Source organism: Ascaphus truei, chromosome 8 (assembly GCF_040206685.1).
Source record: "Ascaphus truei isolate aAscTru1 chromosome 8, aAscTru1.hap1, whole genome shotgun sequence".
Lineage (NCBI taxonomy): Eukaryota > Metazoa > Chordata > Amphibia > Anura > Ascaphidae > Ascaphus > Ascaphus truei.
Genome location: NC_134490.1, coordinates 77,011,370 through 77,034,704, shown reverse-complemented (window position 1 = coordinate 77,034,704; position 23,335 = coordinate 77,011,370). Strand labels below are relative to the sequence as shown.

Sequence of the window (23,335 nt, the reverse complement as noted above, 5' to 3'; positions counted from 1 at the left end):
GTAAAAGAAAATGTGCTCCCTAAATTTGTTCCCATCTCCAAACACGTGGACAGACTCTCACCACCCCATGAAGAGGTTGGCGTAACTGGGAGCGAAGCTCGTTCCCATGGCTGTACCACGTGTTTGGAGATAGTGAACCCCATCAAACAAAAAATAATTGTGCGTTAATAAAAAGTGAATAGAATCTAATAAAAATGTTGTCTGTGCTGGTGACATATCTGTGCGGGAAAGAAAATGACCAACAGCTGATAATCCATGCTCATGTGTAATCATTGTGTACAAGGACGTCACGTCCAGAGTAACCCAGATCATATTAGGTTTCCATACAATGTGATCAATATATGTCAGGAGGTCTCCACTATCAAGTATGAAAGAGGGTAGAGACTTCACAATCGGTTGTAGAAACCGGTCGACATAGCGTGAGACACCATCTCCCAAAGATCCAATACTGGATATTATAGGCCTCCCCGGAGGGTGTATCAAAGTTTTATGAATCTTCGGGAGATGGTGAAACACTGCAACAGTCGGGGTAGCATTAAATAAGAACTCTCTCTCGTTCTCATCAAGAACAAATAACATAGTCCCTTCATCAATAAGTGATTTTAGTTCCCCCTGAAATCTCTTAGTGGGGTCTGTTGTTAGTGCAGCATAGGAGCAAGTATCACAGAGCTGTCTTAGAGCCTCCCTGTGATAGTCATCCCTATGCTGCACCACCACTGCTCCCCCCTTGTCCGCATTTTTAATGATCAAGTTTTTGTTCTTCTTAAGTTCATCTAGTGCAATACTTTCACCTCTAGTGAGATTATCTTTATAATGCGTATAACGCGGGGTATCAAAAGTGAAGCCCTTTTCTAGAAGCATGAGGTCCCTCTCCACTAGACTCTCAAAAGTAGATAGGTATTTCCCTTTCATGAAACTGGGAAAAAACAGAGACCTTTTCTTGAGACCCGATGGTCTTCTCCCCAAGAAGTTATCTGGGTTGAACTCATCCACCGGATCACCCCCTAGTTCTTCCAAGTCTTGGATGGTACAGTGTTCCTTAAAGGATAAACAGGGGTTAACAGCATCCTCAACATTCAAAGTATGTGAAACACTGGTATTAGAACTTCTAGCGTCTTAGAACTTTTTTAAGGTGCATTTTCGAATAAATTTATGTAAATCAATTACAGTGTCAAAAATATTGAATTTACACTCTGGTGCGAACTTTAACCCTTTAGTTAAGAGAGAAAGTTCATCTGAGGAAAGTTCAACATTTGATAAATTGATGACACCATTCAAAAGTTCTTTTTCCGTTTGTGTGGTGCTCCTTTTCCCTGATTTCCTCTTCCCCCTTCTCGTCGCTTTTCGTTTTTTGACGAATAGCTCGTTGAGGGACCCTCATCATAGGCCTCTGATGACCCAGTAGGTTGTTCATAACGAGACCTTGCTCCCTGCTGGCGTTGCTCTTTAGGTCTCTCTTGATAGGGAAAATTACTTCCTTGTTGTGAAAAGAATGAAACAGAATGACTGGCATTATCTGAGTATGACAACTCAGACTCAACATTTTGAGCTTCATTAGGTGAAGAAGTTTTCTTCAAAATTGATTTTTGTGACCAGGAATTGCTTCTGGATCTATCAGGTGTAGAGAAACCGGACTGTTTGTCCCTACTCCCTCTTCTTGGCTGTACTATTCTTTCCCATGAGTAAACTTGTTTTTTCTCATAGTCCATTTTATCACGTGAGAACTTTACATCTTTCTTTCCCATTATCTCCTTCTCTGCCTCTTTAACAAACAGGGCCAGTTTTTTATCACTTTCCTTGAAGCCTTCCATTTTAGAAAATTTGGACAATTTTCTTTGCAAGGTTTTTATCTCAATTCGTACCCCTGATTTTTCCTTATTTTTGAGTGTTAAAATAAGATCAATAAGTTTGAATGAGCATTCGTTCAGAATGGTTTTCCAGTTAGTTTCAAACTCTTGACTAGGAAACCCAAACGTAGGGGACTTCTTAATCCTGAGTCCCCTAGGGATACGTTTGACTCTTGCATAGTTTTCAAGGGAGATAATGTCCCACCATAGTCTTGTATCAACAATCAATAGTTTTTCCAGCCTCAAGAAGTAATCATGCAAATCCGAAAGGTCCTCACATTCCACCTCTGCATTATCATCAAACACTCTCTGTGCTTTCTTTGTTCTTGCACCATAATCAAGGTAATTGAACACAAAGTCCGTATTATTAGAGTCCTGTAAAGTGTCCCCTGTACCATCCTCTGTCTCCATTGTGAACAATAGATTGTACTGGTATTCAAATATGTATAAAAAAATACTCAGCAGGTGTTAACAATATAAACCAGTGCAACAACTCAATAAAAAATGTAGGATGGATTTCGTATTCCTATACACTCAATGGAAAGGTAATGGGCAGTAGCCCTCATTCTATGTTACCTTGGTCCCTATTTAGGGAAGTGTATATGGTAAGGGGGGTAAGCAGGGTAAACCATATCTGCGGTAGTCGCGCTGACTGACCGCTAGGTCCCATGTTCATGTCCCCCCTTAACCTAGTATTATATAATTGCTGGAATTATTTATGGAAGTTCCTATCTACCTATATGCTGTAATACAGTTTGTGAGTCTATACACTTGTATGAGCGTCAATCTCTACGTTTATACTTTTTAATACCTGGTTCAGTTACTTTCTCTTGTTCTTTTGTTGTCACCTCCTCAACTCCATATTTAAAATCACCGATGTGGATACCACCAAAAAGATGACGCAACAGAGGAATTCATTGAGCTATTAAAACAAACCTTATGAATAATGTGTTTGGGATTTTGCTGTGCTGTGGTGCGTTTCTAACAGAAACCAAGATCTTCTGTAGACAAATAGTGCAGGTTCTGAGTTTCTATACAGTCGATACCCTATCCTCTCTGGCCCCGATTTTTTACTTTGAGCATAATCTGTGGTTTGTATGTAGTATAATTACCTTATTTTATATAGTGTTAACAGTCCATTCAGTGCTGCACAAAGTACAAAATGTTATTTTCTGTGAAATGTGGCGTATGAAATTTAACTAGGGCAGTATGTTTACAGTTATGAGCTCCAACAATAAATGCACATTTGGATAATTTGCCTTTTCGAAATGAATAAGAATAGATTGATTATTATGGTTTCTAGTGCAAATAACCTAACTGAGCTCCTGCAGTCTCCAGTTGGACAGTTACAAAAGCACTTGTATAATATGCCCACTAATGTTTTGCTTGCATGCTTAAATACTCCACATCTCAATATATGGGGTATGTAATATATGGGTTTTAATTTACAGGCCCAAACTAGGTAAATACTACCATTACTAAATGACATTGGACTAGCACATACAGAATTTTAAACAATATTCCAACATCTTGCTATATGAACCACATGTTGATGTTTGTAAATGACCATCAAGTCAATCAACATTCAAATAATTTAGAGATCTATGTATCAAGATCTGAAGAGGGAGGTTTGACGCACTGCTCTGTATTTTGGAACAGGCTGGCATCATATGAGATGATAAGAATAGTTTCTAATATCTGATGCAGAATTTTAGACTTACACAACTTCAGATATGGAGGATTTTTGGGGGTAAATAAAAGGCAGAATGGATGGCGCACAGAGACGCAGAATAGGAGACACGTAGTTTTAATATGTGCACCATCTAACTCCTCCATAACCCCTCCTACTGATCAGTGCCAAATTAAGGTGTTAGTAGCCCCTAGGCACTATGGCTTGTAAGGTTTTTAACTACTATAATTTATTTATTTAGAAAGGAACAATTTTAATAATATAAAAGACGGAAATAAATAAATGAAATGGCGAATGGAGCAAGCACGTTGAAGCACTGGTGCATGCATACAACTGCACTAGACATGAATCTACAGGGTACACACTGTACTTCATGATGTTTGGGCAAGAGGCACATTTTGGACAAAGACACCTGTCCTAGTGCCTAGGCATGGGAGGGGGTTGGGGGTGGGGGGGCTCAACTCCAGTCCTCAAGCCCCCCCCAACAGATCAGTTTTTCAGGATATCCCAGCTTCAGCACAGGTGGATCAATCAGAGGCTCAGTCGAAGACTGTTGAAGCAGGGACTAATTGAGCCACCTGTGCTGAAGCTGAGATATTCTGAAAACCTGATCTGTTAGGGGGGGGGGGGGTAGGATAGATAGAGAGTTGGGGTGCTCAAACCCACAGCAACCACATCCAATAACAAAATAATGTTGCCCCTGGAGACACCAGTGGGAGTGGGCAGGCAAATAAAGACTTGTAAGTATCACTTACTTGACAACAGTCAGACTTAACTATAACAGTCTATACCAAAAAGCCCCACTCACGTCATCTCCAGGGTTCCTCTGCCGGCGTGCAGGCCAAGAAGGATCCAGAATCCAGATAAGTCCAGTAGAAAAAACGAATGGCGCACAGCCAGGGAGTCAGGTGTGGAATAAAAAACCTTTTCTTTATTGCAGCATGGTAGGAGACAAATTCACCCCCTTGGGGGACACAGACCGGGACCTCCTACGCGTTTCGGACCAACGGGTCCTTTATCAAGGAGATCTTTCAATTGTTTTTATATGTTTTGTGTTTATGTGTAATATTGACAGCACTTTGCTTACATGGATTATAGATCCTATTTATGTACTCACTGTGTTATGTCTTTGTATATGTGGGATTTGTATTTGGGTTGTGCACCTTTATTTAACATTAGTATGTATTTTTTTTATCCGTTCATGTTTAGTTTGTCCGTTTTGTTAGTATCTATAGACTTTTCCTCTCTGTGTCTCTTCTCCCTCCCCTCCGTGTGTTCATGCGAGACTCTGCGCGATTGGAGCAGCCTCGTCTGCCTCACACTTGTATTGGTGGTGCAGCGGGGTACTTCAGCCAATCGGAGAGCGCTATGACGTCACGGGGGGCGGGAGCGAAGACAGAGAGTAAGGGAACTTCTCTCTATTCCTTCACGGTCCGCTATGAGTATGCGCGGGCGACATTAGGGGCGGTCCCTACCCACAACCCTTTGGGTTGTTGAAGCGGCGCGCCGGATGACGTCACACGCATGCGCAGTGGATCCGTGATTCAATTTTGCACAGATTCCAGTCATTTGCTAATTAAGCATTAGGTATATAAGGTGCTCACTCTGTACACATCCCATACTCCTTGATAAAGGACCCGTTGGTCCGAAACGCGTAGGAGGTCCCTGTCTGTTTCCCCCAAGGGGGTGAATTTGTCTCCTACCATGCTGCAATAAAGAAAAGGTTTTTTATTCCACACCTGACTCCCTGGCTGTGCGCCATTCGTTTTTTCTAGGGGGGGGGGGCTTGAGGGCTGGAGTTGAGCATCCCTGGCCTAGGCCATAACTCAGCCCTAGTACTGACACGCCCCAAGTTGTAACTGGGGAAAACGGGGCAAAATTGGGGCAAAGTACTTTGATACATAGGGACAGGATGAAAATTCCCAGGTTTTGCGTAAAAATTGCCTTAATACATAGACCCCGTAACAAGGTTGAACTAACGTTTGAAGCTGATAAGAAACTTGTGTGCAACAAACTTGTAATATATTTCTCGATAGATGACCAGAGGAGATATTGGTTGTGCCGAAGAACAAGAATCTGTTAAGCAGGGAAGCCAGCGGCAGCCAGGAAACCCTGTCCTCATTCCCTGGCTCACAATGACAGCAGAAATTACACCATTTTCAAGTTGCCCAGTGTAAGTGTAGAACTTGTGGTGTACATCCACAAAATAGAACAGGGAATATATACCACAATTTGCAGTTGCTATGTAATTTGCTAGTCTATTGTGATCATATTCTAAGATATTCCAAATCCCCCTGACTACCATACAACCTCTCACACACATTCCTTCTACACAAATACACTTTGCTTGACAGACTAAAATCAAATGAACTGGACATCAGCCACATCATCAATCTCACTCTGATTAATTCCTGCATCCATTAAATTGTCAGTTTTCACACTCATTTCTCCCTCCTCCCCTCATCACACACACAATTCCCCCCAATACCCATATAATTCCCCCCTCCCAAACTGCACCCCCATACACCTCCCAATACAAAACTACCCCCCCAAATATAGACACCACTCCCCCCCAAATACAGACATCACTACCCCCCCAAATACAGACATCACTACCCACCCAAATAGACACCATTATACCCCCCAGATATAGACACCACTACACCCCCCACCAGATGAAAACAGCTCCCCACAAGATACAAACAACCCCCCCCACCAGATACAAACACCCCCCACCAGATACAAACACCCCCTCTCGAGATACAAACACCCCTACACCAGATACAAACACCACTACTACCCAACCCCAGATACAATTACCACTACCTCCCCTCAGATACAATTACCACTACCTCCCCTCAGATACAATTACCACTACCTCCCCTCAGATACAATTACCACTACCCCCTCAGATACAATTACCACCACCTCCCCTCAGATACAATTACCACTACCCCCTCAGATACAATTACCACTACCTCCCCTCAGATACAATTACCACTACCTCCCCTCAGATACAATTACCACTACCTCCCCTCAGATACAATTACCACTACCTCCCCTCAGATACAATAACCACTACCTCCCCTCAGATACAATTACCACTACCTCCCCTCAGATACAATTACCACTACCCCCTCAGATACAATTACCACTACCCCCTCAGATACAATTACCACTACCTCCCCTCAGATACAATTACCACTACCTCCCCTCAGATACAATTACCACTACCTCCCCTCAGATACAATTACCACTACCTCCTCTCAGATACAATTACCACTACCCCCACAGATACAATTACCACTACTACCCCTCAGATACAATTACCACTACCCCCTCAGATACAATTACCACCACCTCCCCTCAGATACAATTACCACTACCTCCCCTCAGATACAATTACCACTACCTCCCCTCAGATACAATTACCACTACCTCCCCTCAGATACAATTACCACTACCTCCCCTCAGATACAATTACCACCACCTCCCCTCAGATACAATTACCACTACCCCCTCAGATACAATTACCACTACCCCCTCAGATACAATTACCACTACCTCCCCTCAGATACAATTACCACCACCTCCCCTCAGATACAATTACCACTACCCCTCAGATACAATTACCACTACCCCCTCAGATACAATTACCACCACCTCCCCTCAGATACAATTACCACTACCCCTCAGATACAATTACCACTACCTCCCCTCAGATACAATTACCACCACCTCCCCTCAGATACAATTACCACTACCCCCTCAGATACAATTACCACCACCTCCCCTCAGATACAATTACCACTACCTCCCCTCAGATACAATTACCACCACCTCCCCTCAGATACAATTACCACCACCTCCCCTCAGATACAATTACCACTACCTCCCCTCAGATACAATTACCACTACCTCCCCTCAGATACAATTACCACTACCTCCCCTCAGATACAATTACCACTACCTCCCCTCAGATACAATTACCACTACCTCCCCTCAGATACAATTACCACTACCTCCCCTCAGATACAATTACCACCACCTCCCCTCAGATACAATTACCACTACCTCCCCTCAGATACAATTACCACTACCCCCTCAGATACAATTACCACTACCCCCTCAGATACAATTACCACTACCCCCTCAGATACAATTACCACTACCTCCCCTCAGATACAATTACCACTACCTCCCCTCAGATACAATTACCACTACCCCCTCAGATACAATTACCACTACCTCCCCTCAGATACAATTACCACTACCCCCTCAGATACAATTACCACTACCTCCCCTCAGATACAATTACCACTACCTCCCCTCAGATACAATTACCACTACTACCCCCCAGATACAATTACCACTACCCCCTCAGATACAATTACCACTACCTCCCCCCAGATACAATTACCCCCTACAAATACAATTACCACTCCCCCCCCAAATACAATTACCATTTACTTCTGATTACCGCCACCGGGCCTCGGCTCTCCCCAGCTGCTGCTGCCTCTTCCCACACTGGGCCTGCCTCTCTCTCACACTGGTGCGCCTAGGGTTGCCAGGTTCTCCAACAATACTGGACACAATGGTAAAAGTTGCGGCATGCTCGAGGCACAAACACACGCTCAACAGAGACACACCTCTCTCTCTCTCTCTCTCTGCTCCATGCTGTTCCCTCTCCTTGGCCCCACCCTCAGGTTTTTGACACCTCTTCCTGATTGGCTGCTTTACCAGCAGCAGCCAATCAGAATGGAGGAAGCTGCCTTGCGCCCTAGCAACAGCCCTGATTGGGGAAATCCTGCGACCCCCCCAAGCCGGTCGGCTCACTATGTCCAGAGAGGTAATACCGGACACATACATGTCCAATATTACCTCTCATTTTTTACTGGACAGAGTATCCAAATACAGGACAGTCAAGTTCGATTCTGGACACCTGGACACCCTAGGTGCATCCTGGAAGCTGGGCCTAACTTCTGTGTGCACCCAGCTTCTGGGGTGCTCCGGCGGGAGAGAGAGGCAGGCAGCTAGGGAGAGCTGTGGACCGGCGGCAGCAACCAGAGGCCGGGCAGTTGGGCCGGGACCCTAGCTTCCGCCACCGGGCCCGGATTTTCCCAGCTGCTGTCTCCTCTTCCCAAGCCTGGCCCCTCTCTCCCACCATTGCGCCCGGAAGTCAGGGGTTAAGGTTAGGGGTTTTAGGGCAAGGGTTAGGGAGAGGGGGTTAACTTAGCGGCGAAACGGTCAGTGGCTAAATGGCGACAATGGAGTGGCGGCGGTGAAATGTCCTAGACCGCTTATTTATTGTATCTGTACAGTATGTGCAAAGTTCTCATTATACATATGTATTTTCATATAATTGTCTTTTATGTCCTCCGACATATATAGCCCAACTTTGTTTCCCCGCAGCCGGGAATTGCAGGGGAAACTGACCGTAGCAATTCCTGGCTGCAGGAATAGAAGCCATTAACAGCCTGCTTCCTACGTCTGCCCCCATACCCGAGCTACAGGAAAATGCTTCGAGGCTCCAGGGAAGGTGAGTCGTGCTCCATCATTAGTCTGCCCCTTTCCTACCAGTTGTGAAATCACACACTGTATTTTAACCTGGGCTTTCAATCTTATTTAGAATACCTGTCTATACCAAGACATTTTGAATTCCTTTAATGTACTATATCAGGGGTGGCCAACTCCAGTCCTCAAGGGACATCAACAGGTCAGGTTTTAAGGATATCCCTGCTTCAGCACAGATGGCTCAATCAGTGGCTCAGACAATGACTGAGTCACTTATTGAACCACCTGTGCTGAAGCAGGAACACCCCTAATACTTGGCCTGTTGGTATCCCTTCAGGACTGGCGTTGGCCACTCCTGTACTATATTGAATTTTCTTTGCTCTTAATAACATAATTCATTGTGAATTCTTCCACTAGTTTGCAACAGAGGATAACACATGATGTAAGTGAATAACTGCAGACTTCTGTAAATATGGTCACCTTTGCTAAAGCAGCAATCCCCACTACTTGTTTTTCTTTTGAAGCCCCTTTTTTTTTACAGGATAAGAATCAAGGGTTCCCCAGAGCTGAACCAGATTATTTTCAGTTGTGGAGACCCCTGGTTTCTGAGATACTTAGCAGTAAAGTAACACCAGTGTCTCTGCCCCTCCAGGGGCAAAAAAATAGCTATCCAAATCCTTTGGGTCCTGAGAGCGAACAGGAAGCTGTAATGTCACCCGTTTAGGCTTCCTATTGGGCGGCCATTTTAACACCAGGGAGAAACTGGTAGCTTCACCAGTAAGTATATCAAGAACCAGGAGGTTTCCTGTGGTTCCCATCCGGTACAAAAATAAACAGGAAGGTGAAAATGGCGGGATTGCTTTAATATTGTCATGACTGCTTTCAAATCTTCTCCCTGTAGTAAAGTAACAAACAAAGGAGGAGTAAGTAGTATGTTACTATTTATTGGACCAACAGATAATTAATACGTTACAAACGTTTGGACCTTTCAGCGTTCTTCATCAGTTATGGCAGAAATACAGAAACAGGAGATATTATATACAGTATTGTAGAAAGATGGTATCTTGTTACAATGGATAGTGAGAGGATGTGTGATATTATGACAGAATGGGTCCTCATTAGTGTCTCCTCTTTGGCATTTACGCCAGGCATAACACCAGAACATATCGATGGAGACCAGTATTACTGTTTCCAGAGGGTTTACTTCTCACTAAGCCTGTCATATGTTTCTATCTGTGCTGATGAGACTGGCCATTTGTTGAGTGTATTGGTGCTCTGATGCCTTTTCATTTGACCGTGAGACAGTCCCGTCCTTGGGATGCTTATCCTGCTACCCTGGTGATTGTGCCGCCGCAGCTGCTGACTCCCCTATATTGCTAAGCAACAGTGGCATACAATGAAGTTTGTTTATCTCTGATCCATGATTATTACCAGTTGTACCTTGGCTAAGGGTAGAATACGCCAAAAGTATGCCATTTGTTTTAAAGTGCACAAGTTGCTTGCCAAGCTGCGTTACAAGTACTGTACAGGCATACCCCGTTTTACATACACCCGCTTTACGTACACTCGCAAGTACATACATTTATTTTTAGTTGCACCATACCCCTGTGTACGTACGCATGCTTCGCGAGTACGGACACCAGGGGGCGGCGTGCGTGCGCACCTCTCATCAATACTGCAACCTCCTTCATTGTGGTCCCTAACTGAGTGGGAGTGCAGGTAAGGGGGAAGGGGGAACAGGGACAGATGGCAAGGGGAACGGGGACAGATGGCAGGGGGAACGGGGTGATCGGGCGCGCCATCAATCAGCAGCTATAGCAGTGATTCCGCCCGCACTGCAGCTCCTGGCTCTTCTCCCTCTGCTCCCCTCCTCCCTCCCACCTCTCTCCTCCCTCCTCCAGCCTGCTGCTGCTGTAGAGCGGAACTTTGCATGTGAGCTTTGGGCTATGGGGGAGGAGGAGGTGCTCTTCTACTGCATTCTCTGCTTGTGTGTGTGACTGAGTGTGTGCGTGACTGGGTGTGCGTGACTGGGTGTGTGTGACTGGGTGTGTGTGTGACTGGGTGTGTATGTGTGTGACTGGTTGTGTATGTGTGTGACTGGTGTGACTGAGTGTGAATGGTGTGACTGAGTGTGGGGGTGTGACTGAGTGTGGGGGTGTGACTGAGTGCGACAGAGCGGACTATGGAAGCCGGGAATATTTGATTTTTCAAGGGCTGTCGCCTCATGTGACAGCCCCCGAACAAATCAAATGTCCGGGAGCCCGCAACGCCAGCGCAAAGCGAAATATAACTTTTGCTAGCGGGGATGGGTGACGTCACCCGTCGCGTCGCCGGCACTATACGCGCAGCCTAAGGAAGCACAGCATTGTAAAACACTGTACTGTACAGTATTGTACTGTATTGTTTTCACCAAAGTCACAAATCAAAGTCCCAAAAATATATCAGTCAGTCAAATAAATGCACCTCACCTTCATGCCCTTTCAGTAAAAATACTGTACAGTAGAAGATATGCCCTCTCCTTCATCCTTCCTATATATTTTTAAAATAAGTTTGCGTTCATCCATGTTGTATCTGTCAGCACTAGTAAGAAAAATCAGCTGACATTAAAGATTTTATTTCAATAAAGCCTACTGTATTTATTTTGGTTACAAATGCATTATTTACATCAGTTATGCACATATATGATGTTTGCAGTACAGTACATGCATTGTAAAGTGGAAAAAAAGGTAATGCATCACTTTAAGTACATTTTCACTTTACATACATGCTCCGGTCCCATTGTGTATGTTAAAGCGGGGTATGCCTCTATATTAACAATAAAGTATTTATAAGTGTATTAATAGCCATATTGGTAAAGGAGAAAACTAGGTAGTAATAATTTGGGCAAAATGTTACATGCATTTTCAACGCCTTTTTGTGGACCTGAAATCTTACATATGGCGTGCATTGAAAGCGAACAAAAATCCTGAATTTGCAACGTGACCAATATCATCAACAACATTCCTCTATTATTATTTGTATATTATCTTGTGTGTGGTTTCTTTTATAGTTTAAATGTTTTCCTTTTTGTAACTGTCAGTTTAAATATGTGAAGTGCTTTTAGTCCTCTATAAAAGTTATTATAATTTAGAGAAAAGAGCTATATAATGTTATTATTATTATTATAAAGTTACTATTATGAAATAGACTTTTCTGTAAGTGCATATATGTTTTTATGGCGGGATATATTTATATATCTCTGTGCTTATTTGCAGACATGAAAGAATCAGAAGAAGCAAAATTGGAAAGCTTGTGTATTTCATCAAAATGTTTTACAATGGCAAATATGTTTTTTGCACTGAATTCTTCCATTTGGAGTTAGATTTTAGAGTTGAATTTCAGCTCGCTGCTAGCATTCAGGTAGTACATCTTCCAGAAAGCATTTGTCTTGAGGTAGGAATACATATTTTTATCTTTATGTATTAATAGTATTACATTATAAAACATATTGAAAAAGATTTTGGGAAGTAATCATATACTAGTATTTTCACGATCTCACATAGAATCATAATATTTGCAGTTTGACCACTATGTTAAAACACCCAATGTCATTTAAACCCTGCACGATGTTTGGGAACGTATCCTCCTGTATGTTACACATCGGTTCTTGAGTTCTTGCCTTCATTACCCAGTACTAGCACAGTAGAATGCTTTGTGCAATTACAAAGTATTACTAGGGCATAACATGAAAACCCAAAGTCAATACATGTTTTCAGATTCAAAAAGTAACACACTGTGAGTGCCTATTTACTGTACATGTCATCAGGAGAGGATTGCTCAATCAGGTGATTGGGGATGCCCCATCAGGCGATTGGGGTTGCCCCGGGGGGGGTTAGTGCGATGGGCCAGTGTTACGGCTCCCCAGCAGCAGCGACTGGCGGCTCCTCAGCTCCCTCACCGCTTGCAATATTTTCCCTCCTCCTGTTGGCGCCGGGATCCAACTTCCGGCCAACCGTGTGTGTTGGAGTGAGTGAGAGGGGGGTGTCTTACCTCCTCCGAAGTGGCATCTCCACCTGCAGCGCCGAGTTGTCGTAGTGACGTCGTAGTGACGTGATGTCACACGGCAATGCGTTGCCACAACAATGTGCCGTCACATTATGGTTCGTTGCCATGACAACGCAATGTCATGCCACTGCAGGAGGATTCCGGCTCTGCAAGGAATCGCCAGGGCCGGTGTGTACCCACAATTCGTCCCTGCATGTCATTACCCAGAATCCCTGGCTGCAGTGGATGCATTGCATGCTAAGAGATAATGGGGAAGGGCAGGGTTGCGGACCTGTCTGAGATGTGATTGTGCTCACACGTGGTCATTTTATTTGCAGATTCATGAAGCAACTCTCAAAGATAAAAGCATGCTGGCGAAGGTATATTTGCCTGTTCCTCACACTACGTTACTGAAAGGCAAAGATGCATTTGAAGAGGTACAATTTGGGAGTGACAGGACCGTCATGCCAGAACATTCAGAAGTTGGATGCAGTAAGTCTCATACACAGAACACACAATAGGGAAGTGTCAAATACATTGAATCCGTCGCGTGCGCTTATAGTGGGCGCGACGCAGCGACCAAAAATGTGGAAGTCAGTGTTATTTGATTTTTAGAGAGACAGTCGCCACATGTGACTGTCTCTAAACCAATCACAGAGCGCCTATTACACTGTGCCCTCCTCCTTGGTGACGTCACTGGCTTTGTCGCCAGCGACGTCGCTCATACTTTAAATGTAACTTACGGTGACGGGTGATGTCGCCGTCGCCGGCACTATAAACGCGGCCTAAGGGCGGCACATACCCCAGGGACGGGCCTGGTTTTAACACTAAAAGTCAGTGGGAAAGGCATGTTTCATTAAATTCGATTGCTTTCATAATTTGATCCAACTTTAAAAAAAATATTATTGTAATTTAAGTTGCAGGGCTGCCAATTTGCCACTTTAAAAAAGCAAAATAGTTTTTAAAAACTTTTTTTTTAAAGTGGCAGCAAAGCGAATCCCTGCACAGTCGCACGTCACTAGCTAAAAGATTATTAGTAAAAAAAAAACCTTAATCTAGCAGTTGTGCCAAGGTTTTTTTGTTGTTGAAAGTTTTGTGGAAAGGAAGGGGGTCTACGGAGCTTAACGCCGTTCATTTCAGCTCCGGGATCCCCCTGCTTTCCGAGATACTTACCTCCAAAGGTGCCTCTGGTACTGCGAACAATATGGAGGTTTAAAGCTCGTGGTGCGTCGCGGCTTCTTATTGGCTGGCGTGACGCAAGAGCTTTAAACGTCTGAGATATTGGCCGCACCTGCGGAGGTACATATCTCAGGAAGAGGGGGCGTCCCGGAGCATACATTAACGCTGTTCAGCTCCAGAGACCCCCTATTTCCCAACTAGGAGAGGGGGGAATTCCATGGAATGCTCTTTTAAGTAATATTACTTTACAATGTTGGCAACTTTTTACACCAACAGATGTGCCTTTTAGCCTCAATAAATGTGGCCTGAATAAGATCTGTTTGCTGACATCAGGAAAATTGACATACTCCTTGTGTTGGGCTAAAGATGACAACGGCGTCCCCCTAGCACCTGCTGCATCTCAATTTAAATGTCTTTCAAAGAAGTGAGTAGAACATGAAGCATGATTCTCAGCACCATTGCACTCAGAGTCATTTTAAACTGTAATTCTGAAGAATATTCAGCCTGTTCTGGAAATATATACCTGGAAATCTAAAAGGAAAACATGTGAGATGTTGAGATGAGAAGAGGGATTGGGTGTTATCCATTATCGATCATATCTTATCATTTTATGAATGCTCATTTGCATGTCATTACCCAGAGTCCATGGATGCAGTGGAAGCAGGGCCGGTGCAAGGGTATTGAGCACCATAGGTGAACCTTCAGCCCAAACTTTCAGATTTTTTAATTATAGCCCCATTCTCGCTCACCCCCTCCTCATCCTCTTTCGTCTCACCTCCGTCTCACGCCTCGTTCACCCCCTCCTCCTCTATCACCCTCCTTTCCCCCTTCCTCTCACCGCCTCCTCTCACCCTGTCTTCCCCCTTTCCTTTCACATCCACCCCAACCCTTCCTCTAACTCCCTCCTCCCCCTTCCTCTCACCCCCTCCTTCTCACCCACCTCAACCCCTTCCTCTCACCCCTCCTCTTACTCTCTCACCTCCTCCTCTTCCTCTCCTCCCTCCTTCTCCTCTTGCTCTCACCCCTCCTTCTCCTCTTCCTCTCACACCCTCCTTCTCCTCTTGCTCTCACTCCCCTCCTTCTCTTGCTCTCACTCCCTCCTTCTCTTCCTCTCGCCCCCTCCTCTTACTCTCACCCCTCCTCTTCCTCTCGGCCCCTCCTCCTCTTCCTCTCTACCCCCTCCCCCTCCTCATCTCTCACTCCCCTCCTCATCTCTCACTCCCCTCCTCCTCTCTCATCCTCCTCCTCCTCTTTCACCCCCCTCCTTCTCTTCTCGCCCCCTCCTCCAACTAATTGGCTTCGGTGGAGCAGGGCAGCAGAGGAGGAGGATGGCGGGCACCACCGGGAGAAGAGGACAAGAAGGAGGATGCCAGGCGGCGGCGGGAAAAGAGGATGGAGAATGGCAGGAGCAGGGCAGCAGAGAAGGAAGACGGCGGGCCGCGGTGAAAGAAGGGGACTGAGGACCACAGGAGCAGTGCAGGGCAGCAGAGGAGAAGGACGTCAGTCGGTAAAGACTCCTCTCCGGTTATCCTCTTGTGCTGCCCTGCTCCGCTCACATGGTCCTCTGTCCTCTTCTCCCACTGCCGCCTGACGTTCTCCTCCTCTGCTGCCCTGCTCCTGCCATGCTCCTCCTCCTCCATCCTCTTCTCCCGACCCCAAAAATATGCCGCCCTAGGCGACCTCCTAAATCGCCTAGTGGTAACACCGGCCCTGAGTGGAATCACTGTATGCCGTGTGATTATGGGGTGTAAGGCCGGTTTGGGGACCTGTCCGAGACTGTGTTCATAAGGCTGGGCTTATAGTTAGGGTGACAGCGACGCGACCTCGTGACATCAGCCATCGCCATTGTAATAGCGATTCCTGCTTATAGTGCAGGAGACAAGAGAGGGAGACCGGGGGGCATAGTGGAGGTGTGGCCATGAGCGGTTCACTCTGATTGGCTGAACCACTCACATGCCACTGACGTCACGTGGCGATCGCTGAAGAAGTACAAATCCTTTGACTTTCAGCTATAACGACCGAGTGACGTCAGTAGTCGCGGTCGCGCCCACTTTTGGCACCCGCGACAGTCTGCATGTGCTTGCTATGACGCTGCGCAACATCGCAGTCGCCATAGCCCTAATTATAAGCGCAGTGTTCTTTATCATTGGAAGTATCAGAAAGGGCTTATTGTATTGAGATTGCATTCTGGTCTCTCTAAGTTCTGCTGCTTTGAAAAGAGCACACGCCCATCCTTTCCTAAAGCAATTTTCTACAGTGTTTTGCAGTGCAGGAAGGATGATTCTACAAAACTAAGAGCAATTTAGTGAGAAGGTCAGAGGTGGCACTAAAGTAAATCAGGAGCCAACAAAGCCTTATTGATTTAAGTCAGAATGATTCCATTAGGTAAATTACAAGTGTTCCTTTGCTCAGGACCCACAGATATAAATCATTTCTGTTCGGAGAACCTGTAAAATGTGAGAAAATAAGGGGGCTGCCAGTGTGGGGGAAAATAATGAGGTGTGTAAGCAAGTGGATGAAGGGCTCCCAGAAATACCCGTTCTATCCCCACCCCAAAAAGCTACTAGGAACGACACTATACTGTACAAACTAGTTGTTGGTAAGGAGGCGGTATTAAATACAAAAATACTTACGCCTCGGATATAGTACAGGCGCGTGACGGAGCGCATGATGTCACATGCGCCTGTAGTAGACGAGATCCGCGGCCTGTAGGATTGGGCGACGGGAGGCGTGCCGGTGATGTCAACTGAACGGTTCGCCCTCATTGGCTGAACCGCGCACGTTACCCGGCCGTCGCGCGGCAAAATTCAAATAATTTTATCGTCGCGCTCGTGCACGCACACTCTATGGCCGTGTGCATTGCCTTCTGGCATTTTTATTTTGGCGCGCGCGTTGCCGCTCATGCCGTCGCTGTTACCAAGAACGCGGCCTTAGGCTTTGAGCTGGAACGCTGTCATACGCTGACTCCTTTAGTTCCAAGAGTACCTTTTTACTAGATATAAATAGATATGGGAGATGTGTGCAGCATACACATTCAGACTAATTATATGGACAAATGACAATGCATTTTACATGTATGTCTGAATGCAATTTGCTCATCTATAGATACTACATATAAAGTATTTGCGTGAGATCTTATCTGAAGATCAATATCAGCAATACATTTGGTGCTTATCCCTTTGCAATACTAAGGAAAGAAAGTACAGGTAATGCTGGTGTTTTTTTTATGTTTTAGAATTCTTTCTTTGTTGATTGCAGCAATGTCAGCAGTTACAATAATAAACAGATGCTCACAACGCTTTGCTACAAAACAATTCAATTAACATTGTATCGTAATACATAATATGGCGAACAAAGAATGAAAGTAAATGATAACAGGTATAAAATAAATGATGACTACTGTATGTAGAAAGAGGTCACTATATTTTGCCCCCCCCCCCCTGTTTGTGCACCCGTGTCAGGATCGCCTAGACCTCCTGCCTAGCCATAACTTCCTTGTCCACTGGGTGTGCTGCTGCCTTCTGTTGGCTCTGGGTTCCTCTGTCTGTCTGTCTTCTTGTTGCTCCTGTCTCTGTCCTTATAGCTTGCTTCCTGTCTGTTGGTTTTGCCTTTGCTTCAAGTCATACTCCCATGCACATGCCTGTCTTTGATCCTGATCTGCTTATGTACCTGTACCTGTATTATAGTCTGTTCACAGTAAAGGTCCTTGCTAGTAATCTGGCTTGTCCCTGTTTGTTCCTGCTCCCCGGTCTCAGTCCCTGCTCCCTGTTCTCAGTCCCTGTCCCGCCCGCCTGTCCTGTTCCAGTCTCCCCGTTGCCGACCTCTGCTTGTTACCTGACTTCGCTACCTGCCGCCTGCCTCAGACCCCTGCTTGTTACCTGACTTCGCTACCTGCCGCCTGCCTCGGACCCCTGCTTGTTTCCTGACTTCGCTACCTGCCGCCTGCCTCGGACCCCTGCTTGTGACCCCTACTACGCTCGTGCTGTTCCGGCCACCGAGATCCTACCCGCCACAGGAGTCTCCCATGACAGAAAGCAAAGGCCACTTCTGGATCTCGCTTGAACAGATACTTCTTCTGCCTGCACCCTTTCCTGCCTGCTGCAGCAGACCACATCCGCATGGTTGAAGATAAGTACTTTCGTTTCTTTTTTGGAAATCCAAGTTGGGATTTTGAAAGGTTTTTTTTTGTTGCTGCTAAGTGTTCTGCAAGAATTATTGCGTTCATAACGAAAAAACATTTTTTCTGAGACTAGAACTGTTGCTGCAGAGACTATTGCAGCTTTCTTTGAGATTTTTATTTTTGTGCAGTGCCTGGGTTAACCCTTGCAGTACCTGTTGCCACCTTTTTAGACTCTGACTTTTCATTTCCTGGATAGGCTTGTCTCTGCATCACTGGTTGGACCACTGCTGTTCACAGGGTTCTCATTTCAAAAGACAAGAGTGCTTCTATTATTTTGTTACTGCATACTGTGATTTTTCCTGCAATCTGTAGTTTTTCATATGATTGGTTCTAAGGTTTCAGGTTTACCTGCAAGTTCCCCTAAAGTTTGTTTCTCTGCAACATATGATATCCCTACGCCTGATATCAAAGGTTTCAGATTTGACTGCAGGGTTCTCTGTCTGATATTCCTATGTCAAAAGTTTCAGATCTAACTACAAGTTTTCTCTGTATTAGTTTCCTGCTGTCTATGATATTTCTATGCCTGATATCAAAAGTTTCAGATTCAACTGCAGGTTTTCTTTGTCTATATGATATCCCTACGCCTGATGCATAAAGATTTAGATTCAACTGCAGGTTTTCTTTGTCTATATGATATCCCTACGCCTGATGCATAAAGATTTAGATGTTACTGCAGGTTTTCTTTGTCTATATGATATCCCTACGCCTGATGCCAAAAGTTTTAGATATAACTGCAGGTTTCTCTGTCTATGTTTTTTCCTTGCATTTATAATCTCTGTGACTGATGTTAAAGTCTCAAAGGGTCAGCTCTCCTATCTTGTGTCTCTCTGTGTCTAATATTCCTGTTGTTCATTCTAATGCTTCTGTTTTAAAAACACATTTCCTCTTTACTGGTTTCTTGGGAAGTGTGGTTTAATTATGGCTCCCACTCAAACAGTCTTGAGCAGTAAATGTGAACACAGTACCACTGATTCTTCAGAATTTCTCAATGCAAAGAAGAAGAAGAAAAAGAAGGGAGGCATTACTGTGGAAGTTGCAGAAGGAATTAAGAATGAAAATTTAACCTCAGAGTCTGCATTTGATGAAAGAGATATGCTGCAGCTTAAGGCAACTCACAGACGTATCCCAAGAATAGTGGAAGAGAAGAAAGATGCTCCTACTCAGACGCTTCAAGCTGCACGAAAAGAGATTGATTGTCTTCATGGACGTTTAGATAAAGCGCAAGAAGCCAACGCTGCACTACAGAGCGGTCTATCCTCAGCAATTGCTAAGTGTGTTCTCCAGGAAAAAGAAAAGCACCAGTTGGAGAGTGACCTGGATGTCATGTCAGGTGAGCTGGAGAAGGCATATGCTGATGCTGCTGAGAATCGGCGCCACGCTTCTAAAAGTAATGAATTCCTGGAAATCTCTATGAAGGAAATTGACAGGCTTAATACAGAGCTTAAAGTCTCCCATGAGGATATTTGCTACTTCAAAAAAGAGATGGAAGTCGATCGGGAGGAGAGATGCTACTTGACAACAGATACGTTCTATGAGAGAAATCTTCGAAGGGTTAAATATCAGTTTTGAAACTGTAACCCAAGAGTGCAAGAATCTCTATGTCCAAGTCAGTGAAGGAGATAAGAAACTCCATGAATTAGGAGAGGAGAAGAAACAGTTGGCCCAGGAAAAGTTAGACGTGCAGACAGCACTGCAGAATGCAGAGAGAGTGCTGCAAGAAGAACGTGTCTCCCTGGAGCGGCGCACACAAGCAGAAAATATGCTGCAGAGTCAGCTGCGAGAACTGCGTACACATCTGCAGGACACCAAGGAGAAATGGGTGAATGCTGAAGAAAAGCAGCGAGTTCTGCAGGAAGAAAGTTTCCAGACTGCCAACAAAATAAGGATGCTGCAAGATTATTTGAGTACCCAGTGTGTCCCCAAAGAACAGCATGAGGAGCTGAAGGCCACACTGAGCATAACCAGAGCCTCGTTGGAGGAAGAGCTAAAGCTAGCAGCTGAACACAGATCTCAGCAGCTTACAGCTCTGCAGGCGCAGATCGCTGAGCTCAAGACAGCTTGCCAAAAAGGAGGAGAGAGAGAAGGTTTCCGTCTGTCAAGTGGCTGGCCTGACACAGCGCTATGAGGTCAAAATGGCCGATGCCTGCAAATTATTGGACCACACAGCCCGTGATAAGGTCCGGCTGCAGCTGGAGCTGGACAATGCCCGGGAGGAGTACCGGCAGCTGCAGATCAGAAATGAAGAAGATGAAACATATTTAAGCTTTACTCTGAGTCAGCTGGGAGATATGGAGTCGCGACTCAACTCCAAAGAAGCCGAACTGACAACTGCATTGAGTGGGAAAAGAAGTGCAGAAGGACAGCTTCAAGAGCTGAAAAATCAAATGGCTGGTCTTAATGAGAATTTAGGTGATACCACGAAACGGCAGTCACAAAAGGAGACCATGGAGTGTGAATTCTATGTTCCCACTTACACATGTGAAAAGTCTGCACCCGTCATTGATGCCCACATTTCTGATGTCCATGCCTCTGCAATGGAGTTGAACGTATCCATTGGGAAGTTCCAGATTCCAAAACTAAAAGAGATATATTGGTCACAAAAAGAGACCACGGAAAGTGAATATGTCCCCTCTGCCGCATGTGAAGAGCCTGATGTATCTGTTCCCGATGCCCCTGCTATGACGTTAGACGGATCCCTGGTGAAGTTCCTTGCTATGCCTAATATTCTTGATGCTGATGCCAATGCTCTTGCGATGAGGATAAATGCACCTCTCACAGATTTCCCATCAGCACTTGACGTACACATTAAGTTGGCCTTCCATCAAGATTTCCCTGAAGAGCCTGGAGGGTTGTCCGGAGTTGTTGCTGATCCCTATGTTCCTGCAAAACATGGAGTGTTGTCCGAAGGCCGTCGTGAGTCGGCCTTCCATCAGGGACACCTTGCTAAAACTGGAGGGTTGTCAGGAGGATCTACTGGCTCCTCTGCTCCTGCTGTGAAGACAAGCGCACGTTCTTCCGTTTATCTACGAATATCTGATGCGTCCTCTGCTGTGCCTGTGACCTACTCTGCAAAGTCAAGCTTACTGCTCACAGATTCTCTGGCGTTTGGGTTGATGCATCCTGACATTCAACTGTTCTGAGAGAGAATTGAATTCCTCTGTCGGCTTTCTGATGGACTTTTTCAGTCTGTACCTGTGGAGTACTCTCTGCCCGCTGACAAACCACCAGAGGTGGGTCACCTTGAGTCCACTTTTCATCAAGGCCTCCGGGAAGAGCCTGGAGGATCGTCCGGAGAACGCTCTTGAGAGGGGGGAGTAATGTCAGGATCGCCTAGACCTCCTGCCTAGCCATAGCTTCCTTGTCCACTGGGTGTGCTGCTGCCTTCTGTTGGCTCTAGGTTCCTCTGTCTGTCTGTCTTCTTGTTGCTCCTGTCTCTGTCCTTATAGCTTGCTTCCTGTCTGTTGGTTTTGCCTTTGCTTCAAGTCAGACTCCCATGCACATGCCTGTCTTTGATCCTGATCTGTTTATGTACCTGTACCTGTATTATAGTCTGTTCACAGTAAAGGTCCTTGCTAGTAATCTGGCTTGTCCCTGTTTGTTCCTGCTCCCCGGTCTCAGTTCCTGCTCCCCGGTCTCAGTCCCTGCTCCCTGTTCTCAGTCCCTGTCCCGCCCCGCCTGTCCTGTTCCAGTCTCCTCGTTGCCGACCTCTGCTTGTTACCTGACTTCGCTACCTGCCGCCTGCCTCGGACCCCTGCTTGTTAACTGACTTCGCTACCTGCCGCCTGCCTCGGACCCCCGCTTGTGACCCCTACTACACTCGTGCTTTTCCGGCCACCGAGATCCTACCCGCCACAGGAGTCTCCCGTGACAACCCGTGGTATAAAGTATAAGTTCACTAATACAGGCAGTCTTCGGTTATCCAACAGAACCCGTTCTGGGAGTAGCGTTGAATAGTGACACCGTTGTAAAGTGAGTCCCATGTTATTCAGTGGCGGTGAGCGTTGGATAACGCATTCAGGCGTCGGGTAACGCATTCCGGTGTCGAAAAACGGCCCAAAGGGTTGCATTGTAAAGCGCTGGATATGCCATTCGTTGTAAAGTGAAACGTTGGATAGTGAGGACTTCCTGTATTCAACAGAAGCCAGTATGATAGATTGGGTTGTATGTATCTAATTGTAATTCAATTTTATGTAACAATTAGTGGATAAACAGTGGAAGCACTATATGCTAGGAGATCATGGGGAAAGGCAGCACACTGGTCTGAGACATGTGAATGTGCTCACAAGTGGTATTTGTATTTGCTGGATAAAGGTTGCATTTTATCCACCAGGTTTTCCCACAATGTTATGTAGTCGTTATTTTACATTATTCCCCATTCTAATGAAAGCCTCACTAAGGAAGTACGTAAGTCCCTAAAAGATGTAAAGATTTCTCAATACAGTACATGAAAGATAAGGCTGGTATTGGTATATAGTTGATCATTCTTACTTGTTACGCAACCCCCAGCAAGTAAGAATAATCAACTACTCTATATACAGTACCAATATATACCTGCCTTTGCTTTCATGTATTGAGTGATCTAAAGAAAACCTCACTAAAGGATTTATAGAATTGGGAGCAATATAACTAAACTACTACCTATGGGGCAATCCTAGTGGTTAAAATGCAACATTTATCCACCAATTGTTACATGAATTGGAATTACAGTGAGATAAATACTCTCCAATCTATCATACTGGATGCTCTTTGTGTTGAATTTTAGTCAACGTACAGTATACTTAATGACAGATAACAATCAAAGTTTATAATATTGTACAGTAAATCGAATTTTAAAGATCTATTCTATGGGGTTTGAGTGCAAGATACAGTTACCTCTTTCTACATAGTTATTATTTGGTTAAT

The 23,335-nt window shown here is 45.1% G+C and overlaps 1 protein-coding gene across 22 annotated transcripts in view; it reads left to right on the top strand.

Moving 5' to 3' along the window:
* Positions 1-23,335, top strand: part of CC2D2B (coiled-coil and C2 domain containing 2B) — a 194,415-nt gene that overhangs the window by 94,144 nt on the left and 76,936 nt on the right. For all 22 annotated transcript variants that reach the window (XM_075612732.1, XM_075612733.1, XM_075612736.1 and 19 more), the window contains 4 exons: positions 5,574-5,710; positions 12,306-12,483; positions 13,413-13,566; positions 14,530-14,677. In XM_075612732.1, the coding sequence (XP_075468847.1) occupies positions 5,574-5,710; positions 12,306-12,483; positions 13,413-13,566; positions 14,530-14,677 (617 nt within the window). The remainder of the gene's footprint in view (positions 1-5,573; positions 5,711-12,305; positions 12,484-13,412; positions 13,567-14,529; positions 14,678-23,335) is intronic.